The sequence below is a fragment of the Epinephelus moara genome, chromosome 24, assembly GCF_006386435.1.
Source record: "Epinephelus moara isolate mb chromosome 24, YSFRI_EMoa_1.0, whole genome shotgun sequence".
In the NCBI taxonomy this organism is placed as follows: Eukaryota; Metazoa; Chordata; class Actinopteri; order Perciformes; family Serranidae; genus Epinephelus; species Epinephelus moara.
This window is the reverse complement of record NC_065529.1, coordinates 26,272,064-26,283,825: the sequence shown is the minus strand read 5'-3', so window position 1 is coordinate 26,283,825 and position 11,762 is coordinate 26,272,064. Positions and strand designations below refer to the sequence as shown.

General features: G+C 40.3%; 1 protein-coding gene across 1 annotated transcript; it reads right to left on the bottom strand.

Annotated features, from left to right (window-relative positions):
• Positions 1-122: 122 nt before the first annotated feature.
• On the bottom strand, positions 123-4,016 carry LOC126386298 (retinol dehydrogenase 10-B-like). Its single transcript, XM_050038548.1, has 5 exons — positions 3,527-4,016; positions 1,023-1,121; positions 775-920; positions 548-679; positions 123-441 (listed from the first exon to the last, which is right to left on the bottom strand). Exons 1-5 carry the CDS (start codon positions 3,974-3,976, stop codon positions 321-323), a joined length of 948 nt encoding a protein of 315 aa, XP_049894505.1. The 5' UTR covers positions 3,977-4,016; the 3' UTR covers positions 123-320.
• Between the last annotated feature and the right edge of the window lie 7,746 nt (positions 4,017-11,762).

Genomic DNA, 11,762 nt, shown 5'->3' with positions numbered 1-11,762 from the left:
GTATTTTGATGATTTTATTTTGGGTTGTGAATCTTGCTGGCTCTTTGGCCTCTGTATAGGGCTGAATCAATAACTTGATTTAAGGAGAAGGAATTTCCTCTTCATTTGCACACCCTGGCTGCCCTACAATCCATTTATGACCCAACATGCATGCAGCATAACTGAAGTTACCCTTCAGCCCATTGTTAAAATAAACACGCAGACATCGGGCTTTACTTTTATATGACAAAGTGATGTATTGGGAAGATACAGCATGACCCTTTGGTGCCTGCATTGGTCCATAATTTAACAAGGTTATTAGACAGACTGACAGAGAGGTGTTAGGAGGATTTGATGTGTCCGTTGGAGGTCTTCAGTTCAACATTCTTGATGAAGGGTAACATGCATTTATCACCTCCCATGAAACGATACGTAGCCACATTCGCCTCCCAGGGGAGCAATCTGAAGAGAAGGAAGGAAACAAGTTCCACTTTAATGCATCGTCTTGGTCCAAAGTGTTTATTCAAGTATTTTCTTCTCATCAATAATAGCTCTATAGTATACTCACGCTCGTGCTAGAAAGGGGATGTACATGAGACGAGGAATGCAGATCATTTGCTGTTCGGCTAAAATGGCTTTCATTGACTGCTGTACGGTGTAGAGGGGCTCCAGGGGTGGAATTAGACTACGAAGCTCCTTCCTGGTAGATATCCAACAAAAAAATGTAAAATATGGCGTTATGTTTTCCAGTAATACCGACCATAAAAGTTGGACTGATGAATGGTGGCATCTCACCTGATTTCACAGCCTGCAAACATCCCTGTGTCAACAATATAAGGGCAGACTAATGTAGTTTTGATGCCATCCATGTCCTCTGCTCGTAACTCGTGTGTCAGCGACTCGTGGAAGCCAACGGCTCCAAATTTACTGGCACAGTAATCCTGCAGGGAGAAAGATACCCGCCATTTGAATGTTCTTAAATAGATTGTTCTAGCAATTGTCTGTTCAGTTTGAAGTTAAGGAAGTCATTAACTGTGTCTTACCTCTACACAGGCAGTGCTGAAGAGTCCAAGAGCACTGGCAACAGTTACAATGTGACCATGGTTCTTTGACTTCATCTGAGGCAGAAAGGCCTTTGTCATCTGTTGGGTTACGAAAGTTTATTTTAGTATAACAAATAAAGATGACCCTGATGAAACAATAAGTGACAACCTGAGGCAAGCCCCTTTACAACACGAACATAAAAGTTGCTGCATAATACAGGAGAACTTAAACAACAGGATGCAGAGAACACAGATGCAGAGAGGATCGTGGCTTAGGTTGACATAAAAAGACTTCTTCCTTCAGGGCTTTCCGGCTGAAAGCCATGAAGGGAAACTTCTCCCATGTGTGGACGTAACTGTGACCTTGACAAAACACTCTAGAGGCCAAATATGTTGAAATATTCTAGCATTTCAGGACAAACCAGCTACTTTTCCTGCACATAAGCATATTAGCCCACAGGTTTACCTTACTGTCAATACGTTTGCTTTAATTTTCTTAAACAGGTATTTATTATAAATTAAAATAACATAATTGTGTCTACTGTAGATTTTGTCACAGCCCCCCTTTACTCCATTAAGCTCTTAGACCAAATGCAGCCGACTCCCTCTCAGGGCCCCTGACATGTCAATAATATTTAGTTTAAACTTGTAAAAATCCTGTTTTTCCCATGGCCTCATTGGCATGGCTGCATCACCTGCTGCACAAAGCGGGCAACTGTTGAAGGGCCTCAGATCCCAAGAGCCCCGGAAGCATGTGTCATTTATCTCAACTGTGTTAGGGAATATCAAACACAGTATTCTCTCAGGTGATGAGGGCCTTATTGTTCAGAGATTCCTGCTTTATCCTCTTGAGCCCTGAGCTTTTGTTCGGTATGCACTTTTAATTTGTCCTAGCTATCAGGGATCAGTAGGACCCAATAAGTATTAAAAAAAATTCAGCATTGACAATGATAGAGTCCTAATGTCCTCAAACGAGAGGAGCACTTCCTAAATAACAGATTCTTAGCTTGTTACTGTTGCTAAAATTAGTCACGTTTGTATGAAACATCAAAATATAAATGTTATTAATCATAAATAAAAAGTTTCAACCATAAAATTTAATCAGGATTTGATCCTTGTCGTCTTTTCGTCAGGATCAGCTGCAGGCTGACTTCACAAAGATGGCTGCCATCTTGTTTTTTTAGATGGATTAGTGTATTGTGCTCTCACTACCACTAGATGGCACAAAGGTGTCCACGAACTAGGACAACAGGTCTAAGTTAAGTAGTATGAAGTAGAGGGGTCAAATGAGCCTGGTCTCACTCTGAAGTTAAGTTGAAATCAAACCACCGGAAAAAGGTGTCCTATTAGGTCAGCATGATACGCAGCTGGTTGCCCTTACAGTTTAATGGCGCCGGGGCGTCAGGGGGAAACGCTGCGGGACAAGGGCGATATTAAGGCAGTGTAAGTCCAGGAGGGGTGGTGGATGGATCCAACAAATATTATCCTAAACCCAACACTGTGTTTTTTATTGCCTATACCTAACGATGTGCGTTTGTTGTTGAAGGAATTAAAAATATCAATTTGTGATGTTGTGCATTTATTTTGAAAGAGACTGTATGTAAATGTTAAATTTCCCATGAAAACCGAAGTGTATTTTGAAAGAAGACGTTGCATGTAACAGGCAGAACTTGACACAGAGACTTCAACAACCAACACACCCAGGGTACCTCGCGCGTTGTATGTGCACGTGGAAGGTCCATGACCAAGCAAGTCAATATGTGACGAGGTCAGAGTGAGAATGTGTTAGTCAAAAAAAACCAAAATGTGATGTCCTCATGAGGACACAGGGTCTAACGTGTTTTTTAGGCCATGTCTTTAAAGAGGGGCCTTGTGTCAAAATCATAGTGTCTTAATTAAGATTACACTGGGCTCATATGGTGCATATTCCTGGATAAATAGAGTTTATTAAGGAGCCCTGCATCTCAGTGTTGCCCATGCGCCCACATACAGTTGACTCTTGTGCAGCTGCCAACTACTCCTAACAGACACTCTTCTTCAGAGCAGTTGCATTGGTCACAACAATAAGCACCTGCCCACTGTACAGTATGTCTGTTGCTGATATCCTTGATATTTGGAGCTAATGAGCTTACCGTTTATTATATGAGCATGAGACTGAGGCTGTAAGAGGATCAAGGGCAGAATCACATGCTGTCTGAACTGGTGGGCTCGCGTGGGATCCTTTTACTCTGGGGATGAGTGATTAAGGTTTCCACCACCTACTTTTAACCCCATGTTAACCTGGACACGTTTAACAGTCACAGGCACATAGTGTAGCTCCGCAGCGGCACAGGCTGCTCTGATCCCTTCACACATCAGTGCGCAAACACAGAGCCGGGCCGGCGGGGACAACTCTGATGAAGTGATGTTACGTAATTCATGTCAGACTGGTGGGTGATGCTTGCCCTGTGTCAAATGTGGAGTTTTACGGTTTTAAATGTTTGTGCGTAAAAGGTGCGTCTCACCCAAAACAGCGCGTGGCAGTTGACCAGCAGAGTCCTCTCCAAAAGCTCGTCAGGACAGTCCAGCAGCCTCCGCCCGGCCACCACGCCCGCGTTGTTCACCAGTATGGCGACTTCCCCGACCTCTGCTCTCACCCTGTCCGCCGCCTCATAGATGCTCTGCCTCTTGGACAGATCCACCGTGTACGTGTGCACCTGCACCCCCAACTCCCGGGCCAGCTTGGCGGTCTGCTCGTTGGCAGCCGTGTTGCAGTCCCACAGCACCAGGTGCGCTCCCTCTTTGGCGAACTCCAGGGCGAACAGGCGACCCAGCGCGCCCCCGGCCCCTGTGATCAGACACAGCTCCCCGTCTACGCACTTCAGCCTCGGCCGGAGGAAAGTCTGGATGACGGCACTGAGGATGGAGAGGGTCAGGTCGATGAGCATCAGCACCAGGTCCACGAGAACAATCATGATGCTCCAGTCCTGTTAACGAGCTGCACCAGAAGACCGCCAAGTTTGGGAGTATTAGTTGTTTCTCAGAGTGATGCGGGATTGGATGGCCATTTTATATAACGCGTGTGTGTGCGGATTAGGACGCCGACTGATGGTGGCCACCAATAGAGGGGCTTTTTGTCTGATGACCTAGGAGGCTTTTGACTAACCCGTGCACATTCATAACTCATGGTTCATAAACACTGACTGAGTATGAGTGAGACAGGGATTAAGATAACACTCAGGTCCAAAGCCAAAGCCAGCATGTAATACTCTTACATCATAGTGTAGCCCCCATAATATTTACACCCAGGGTGGTTTTTAAGCATCTGCATTCTGTGTGGAAACCCGAGCAGGCCACAATATAACTCAACATGTTTTTAATTAACTATTAACTAATAGCTTGTTATTGGTCAGACACAAGCAACTGCTTTCCCCCACAAACCCATTTATTCTGGATGCTTCATGCTGAGTGGTGTGAGGTGAGCCAGCTTTCATTTAAGGCATCTTTAAAGTGAGTGCATAACAGTACTGTCTGCAATGAAAATATGTTCATAAATTTAATGATGTGGTAGATATGGTGCATAAATCATGTTGGATATAGAATAAACTGTTTTAAAACATGACTTTCAAAAAAAAAAAAAGTGGTCTCTTGGTTCAACTTGCCCTCGATAAGGGATAAATTGAGTCACATGAGGCAAAATCTTACACCCTCTTCTTTTACTTCTTCTTTTACAAGTATCCTTGAGCAAGAAACCGAGCTCCAAATTACTCCTGATGGCTGTTCCACTGGTGTGTGAGCATGTTTGAATGGTTACCGACTAGCAGGTGGCACCATGTATGGTAGCCTCGGCCATCAGTGTGTGAATATGTGTGTGAAAAGGTGAATGTGATGTAGTATAAAAGCGCTTTGAGTGGTTGGAAGACTAGAAAGGTGCTATACAAGTGCAACCATTTTCAGATCCATGTATGGCTTTAAAGTCATCCTGTTGATGTTGCCACCTGACATATGGACGTCCCATTCTGTACCTGTCCCACTGTGCTGTCCTAATCCACAAGAGAAGTTGAAGCCCCTCTGTTTATAGAAGTGTGGCATGATGGTTTCTGGTCTAAAATCCAAAATGTCATATCATTTCAGTGATAAAATGTTAGATTGTAATGCAGAGTTACAGTAGGATAGTACTTTAATAATAATCCAACTTATCCTCATATAGCGGCTCATGACTATGTAGCATTTGTATGACTTTTGGTGCATCACTTTCCATAGGAAAACATAGCAACAGTGCATGAGAACAGCCTGAAAAATCAAAGGTGGGCCACTGGTTCAACTTCCCTAAGGCCTTTCGAAGAAGAAGAAAGAGAAGAGGAAGAAGAAGTACAAGAAGAAGGAGTAGAAGGAGAAGAAGAGAAAGAAGATGTACTTTATTAATCCCTGAAGGAAAATTCAATTTTTCACTCTGTTGTCATATACACACACAGGCCTGGAATACACACACATGCACAAACAGGACCTATACATTAAATGGAGAGATGTCAGAGTGAAGGGGCTGCCTATGTGCAGGTGCCCTGAGCAGTTGGGGGTCCAGTGCCTTGCTCAGGGGCACATTGACAGTGCCCAGGAGGTGAACTGACACCTCTCCAGCTACCAGTCCATGCCCCATATTTGGTCCATATCGGGACTTGAACTAATGGCCCTCCAGTTCCGAAGCTAAGTCCCTGTGGACTGAGCTACTGCCGCCCCCAAATGGCTCAAATTATTTTTAACAAACTTGTGTATAATCCAGCAGTTCAGACCTAACATCATGCAAACAGTATGGCCTCATGTCGTAACTTCCTAAAGCACTAACGCATTTGATTTTTTTTTCTCTGTAGTTGTTTGGAAACAAGAATCATGACTCCTTGAACAGAAAAAAACCTCTTTGAACAGCAAGAAGCAGACTAGTTTTGTCTGTGGTTGCTCAGAACAAAGGGTGGCTCAAGTTCAGGTTCCAGAAGTCCTACATTTCAGGTGCATAAACACTTTCATGTTAATTTGAGGCCTTTTCCGCTTGAAGGATAGGTTCACATTTTTTTCAAAGACAAGGCTGAAATACTGCACCACTGGAAAATCCATACTTGAGCTGTCGAACCTGAACCTTATAGTGTGTTTTTCTCAGCAAAGGAGGACTGTGGTTTTAGTCCCCTGTAACATAACTTTGGAACTGCTTCAACCAACCAATCAATAACTTTTACTTACACACATGAACATGCAAGTATTTTTAAGATAAGCTAGATTTTTTAATTATTTGGAAAAAAATGAAGAGCCATGGCTCTGAGTAATGACGTCAAAAGCATGCAGTACCTCTAGTTTTTTCTGTGTCTCAGGATTCAGCAGAGTCCTCTCATGTCGAAATGTTCAGTGTCAGACAAAACCAGCCTGTAATTATGATCAGAGTGGTATGTAGTGCAGAGTGTTCAGTGTTTAAAAGCCCAGTAAAGAGAGACGCCTGGACAAATTAACAAAAGGACTGAGTTCAAGGTATTTCCTTTGTTAGCGTCACTTACAGGTGGATGTAACTGAATATAGCTGCAGTTACTGTTTTCACTGTCATAGCTTTTTTTTGTGTGTCTACACCCTAAAATGCCAGTCATATTTAAGTTAAAGGTGTTCTTCCTTTTCTTCCTGTAACTGTGGGATACAAAGAACATAGTGTTTGTTGACTAGAATTTTCATGCATCTTTTTTTTAATTTATTTATTTTTTTTTTTACATGTTTTTAGTAAGAGTTTCCTGGAAAAGATCACACCTAACAATTTCTGTTTGTGTAAAAAGTAACTCGTAACTTTTACTCTGAGCTGCGTTTGACTTTTATATAAGATCTTCGCCTCAGCCACAGCTGAAATCAGTGAGCTACTTTAACACAAGTATATTTTTAGTGTTTCATCCGTGACTGGTGAGCTCTGACGCAGACATTCCTTTCATCTGTTATAGAAAGTTATTCCTGATCCATGATGTGAGGCGGATTATCCAACTCTGAGTGAAATGTTAAGGTGATAAACTGCCCAGCACGTGTGCACAAATCCCTGATGTGTAGCATTCTTCAAAAACTCACATTGTATAAGAAATGTTTTTCTCCTGCAGATAACATAACACATCACATTCTGTTGTATTAAAACACTTTACTGTACTTAAGTGTTTTTGTTTAAGCTTTTGCTGCAGATTGTTTGTGTCTTGTAAAAAGCCTAAAGTTGTGACCGGCATCGACTGTGATGTAATCCTCTTCAAAGACGTAGTGTGACGTAATATAACAAATCAAATGGTAATCTGCAGCCTGTTTTGTATTTGTGTTTCACTGTAATTGACTGTATCAGCCGATTACAACCCTTTAGCCCACATGCTAAAGACCCAAAGTAGTTAACTGACCCCCATTAAAAAAAGAATTATGAAACAAAATAAGATAAAAAAAAAAAGACGTTACTGTATAGGATCATGCTCAGAGGTCAAACATGACAAAAACAGCAGTTGTAGTGGACATTTAGTCATAATCTTTATATTGGACCAAAATTTTACGTTTGCAGACCATTTACATTACTTATTGAGCAAAATGCCAAACACTTCTCTTCTGAATATTTTGGGATTTGGACTGTTTGATCAGACAAAGCAAGACATGTACAATGTGGAAAATTATAATGGGCATTTTGAATTTTTTAAAGGACAACAAAATTGATAATAATAATCTTAAAAAAAGAGTAATTGATATTGAAATAACTTTAAGTCGTAGCCCTACAACTGAATTCTTTAAGGATTAAATTAAACTGTTTCTCATTTTGCTGGTCACCCTGTGAAAGCACCAGTGTTTGAACCTCTGTCTTGGATATTAGGACCAGTGTCGGGGAGTAACTAGTTACATGTACAGACATACAAAGTAAATCTCATTGTAATCCATTACAGTTACTGAGAAAAATGTTACTAAATTACAGTTACTAATCAAAATGTTGGCGATTACATCCGAACATATTCTTCTCAGTAAAAAGATTATATGTAGAATATAACATTTGCATCTTTTTGTTGTCAGCAAAGCTGTTGATACAAATTTGAGTGCAACACTTATGCGCTTGTGTCTTTAGGACTCTTAAGCTTTTTTTGCCCAGTTTAAAACATTTGTTAAAAAGTAATCAAAAAATAATTAAATGTAATAAGTTACATTGCTTTCGTTAATGAGTTACATTACTTATTACATTTTTAACAGGAAAACTAACGATCTGTAAATTGTTCCCAACACTGATTATGAAATATATTCCTCAACATCTGTGCCAGGGGTAGGCAAACTGTGGCTCCCGAGCCACATGTGGCCCCTTAGCCCCTCTCCAGTGGTTCTACGTCACAAAAAAATTATATGGAAATGACTAACTTTTTTTTACATTTAAATTTCCATTTATCAGTGTTGTAGGCCTAGAGAAATGAGAAATCCTTACATTCTCCAACTGTAAAAATGTGAAGCCCATATATACCGAATTTAAAAAAATGTTTTAACTTTTCAACAACAAAAATGTGTAATACATCCACTGCCTGGCACCTTTTCCTCAAAATTTTGGCAAACCTGGATAGCAGTGACTAGTCAGGAGTCTCCCTCGCTGGTTAACAATCAATGCCAAGCCAAAAAAAAAGTAAAAATCTTGGAATAGAATAGATAATTTAGTCGTGTGTAGACAGATTTGTCTGGTTCCACTGCCAGCTCTGCAAAGTTAAAGTACCAAATAATCATAAATAGTTCCCTGAACAGTAGCCACCTTGTCCTAAAACATATTAATGAATGCTCATTTAGACTATTAGTATAGGCTAATTTAAACTTAATAGGCTGTGTTACCTTCATTATAAGGCTCAAATATGTTTTGAGGCTCTACACAGAATTTAAAAAAATAAATAAATTAAAAACAAAAAAAAGATTTTTTGGTCAAAATATGGCTCTTGTAAAAGTAAAGGTTGGATCTAACCCAGTCTAGAAAGTCATTATCTTTTTACTGTTATAATTTACTCAGTAAAGCAAGATTTTAAAACTTAACACTGGAGGGAGCTGTTGTATAAGATACACACTTAACATTCACAAACCACAAGCCCAGTCGTTGCACAATTTCACTGCTTGCTCTCATGCTTTACACTCCTGTCAGTGTTTTATAATAACACATTTGCATGAATAAAGTGAGGCCCCAGCACTGGATTATCATCTTTTTATTAAGCATCAGTCAGTAAAAGGAGAAAATTGCTTCAAAATTGCTGATCATAGACATTTTTCCTATAGCGTCTTAGATGATATTTACAAGTTCTGTGTGTCAAAGTTTAATAGCGCTACATGCGTTGAACAACAGGAAACCACAAAGATAATATTCTACAAAGTCAACTGGTACAAAGTATGAAACTTTACAAAACAAACATGTCCCCACACACAGTAAGGGCAGCATACAGACCTGTGTGAGTTGAACAGAGGTGATTTATTCCTTGAAGAAGGGGGAAGATTCTTAAATTAAAATGAACTGTGTCTCTTTTTGGCTTTAACCTCTAGTGTGGCGTATTGTGCTTAAATAAACATTGATCCTTATTAACATTGTGCTTTTGGAAACTGTATTGGAACATTTGTATGTTGATATTTTTATTTGCATGGTCACTAGAGAGCAGAGTATTAAATACAGGAACAAATCAATAAAGTGCAGTTCAGAAAACAAGAAACAAAGATATAAAAAGCAATAAGGACATTGTTAACGTTCAACAGAGGAAAGAGTTGTGACCATTTCAATAGACTATGGCTTGTTTGGAAGTCCACTAAGACGACAGGCTCGATTCCAAAGATGTGTCAGTATTTACTGCATGTCTGACTGTTGTGTGATGAATGATAATGAATCCTCGCTGAGTAAAACACCCTCCCTTTTTTATCTCTCCAGTCTTTTCTTGTGTTTCTAATGTATTCAGCAGTGAAAGTCAGATGACCATTTGTCAGTTTGACATTTTTATCCCATTATCATTCAGCGTTAAGGGCTGGGCTGTAACAAATCCCACACACCAGTGACTTGTTTGTATAGTTTCCTGTAAGCCTCCGTCACCCCCCCTTTCTCCACAGTCTTCTGTTACAAAGTTTGTTCCTTCTTCTGGACAAAGACATTGCTGAAACTGAGCCTTTCCTTCTGGCCCAGACCCTCCCTTTGCATGCCCAGGATGATATTTATAGAATCACAGAAATGAACACAAATCCTCAAAAGGATGCCTCAACCCAGCTGCCTTTTTCTGCACTGTCATTCTGCACAAAAGACTCAACACACGGCTGGTACTTGTAATGGAAAAACACACATGAGTGCATGAGTGTGCATAATCTGGCTGCGTAACTTTTGTCACTGACAGAGCATGGTGGCGATTGTCCTGTCTGAGGATGCTTTAGATCGCAGAAGATGATTTGAATGATCATCTTGTCTGCGTTAAGGATTTGGGCTGAAGATGGTTATAAGGTGAAGGAGCTGATTGTTAGTGATGTCACATGTAATCAGGGTGCACAGCTCTCTGTCACACACCGCTTGTTCCTCTCCAATTCACACTTCACACTCGCTCCCTCCATAGGTGTAGATAGCTGAAGTGAACATATACACCATAACAACGGCACCTTAGTTTCAGACGTAGGTTACTGCAGTCATGAGCTGCTCTTTTGTAATTTGCTGAGAGGTGTCAGTGTTTCTATGAATAAGTGAACTAAAGGGATGATGTATTATGGATATCTGGAGTTACTTTTCATTTTGGATATCAGATATTAAAATCATGACTAGTAATAATTGGATTGTAGATATCTGTAATGAGAGTTTTTCCTAGAAAGAAGTGAGAAGAGTTCATTCTGAATATCAAAATTGACGCTGAAATTGAAAGCCTGAACATAAATGGCAAAAGTGCCATCATCTGTCCTAGGACGAATGTCATCGTGGATATCTGTAAAACTTTTTTTGACTTGAAAGAACTGAATTACCGATATCTGTGATATATATCCAGTCTGGCTATTAAACATCAAAATTGACACTTATGGGCTATTTGCTTTTAAGGTTTTAAAGCTATCTTAAAGTCCGAGTAAAGCAAAAAATATGTGTAATGAGTTTGTCACACCACAGAAAAATGTGTCTCTAACCAACCCAGCCAAATTTGAATGATTAAAAATCACCGAGTGTAAATACAGTCAATGTCTAGTCAAAGTTTGAGGGTCCTGTCAGCGAGAGGGAAAACAATCCTTTCCTCCATTTCTCGCCTGTAAATGCTGGAAAGCGCAGTTTTTAAACTCACGTAGAGCCAGTACTACATTTACTATAGATATGATTAATTTAACTTTCCATAATATCAGTTCCATATAGACATTAACACTATGATGTATTAGGCTAGCATCATGTTTAATGAATCCCATGCATGTTTCAAGACAGTAGGCTACAGCAGCGCTAATGTCTCTCAAGGCCATTAGCCTAACATTACCAGGCAGGGGTTTGCAACCTCAAGAGCTACAGATTCGTGGAGGCTCACAACTCCTTTACCAGTGGCAGCACAACCTAACACTGCCTGGATAAAGAGTTAGGTTCTCTTTGCTTAACCAGAAACAGCCCTTAGAATCACCATCGCCATACTCACCAGTCTACATGTAAATAAACAGTCATTTTAGCATGCATAGAAGCAGCAGATTTTCACAAATAACTTTCAAAAATTCAATGTTTATTTCAACAGAACCAGAGTTGGTGATTGTTGGAACAGTGGAAAGACAAACCAAGATGGT

Bases quoted from the DNA above. Each gene is read 5' to 3' on its own strand.
- LOC126386298 (XM_050038548.1), bottom strand. From the start codon at position 3,976: ATGATTGTTCTCGTGGACCTGGTGCTGATGCTCATCGACCTGACCCTC. The intron at 680-774 runs GTGAGATGCCAC...GATATCTACCAG, and splicing joins TTTGCAGGCTGTGAAATCAG to GAAGGAGCTTCGTAGTCTAA. The intron at 442-547 runs GTGAGTATACTA...CCTTCTCTTCAG, and splicing joins ATCCCCTTTCTAGCACGAGC to ATTGCTCCCCTGGGAGGCGA.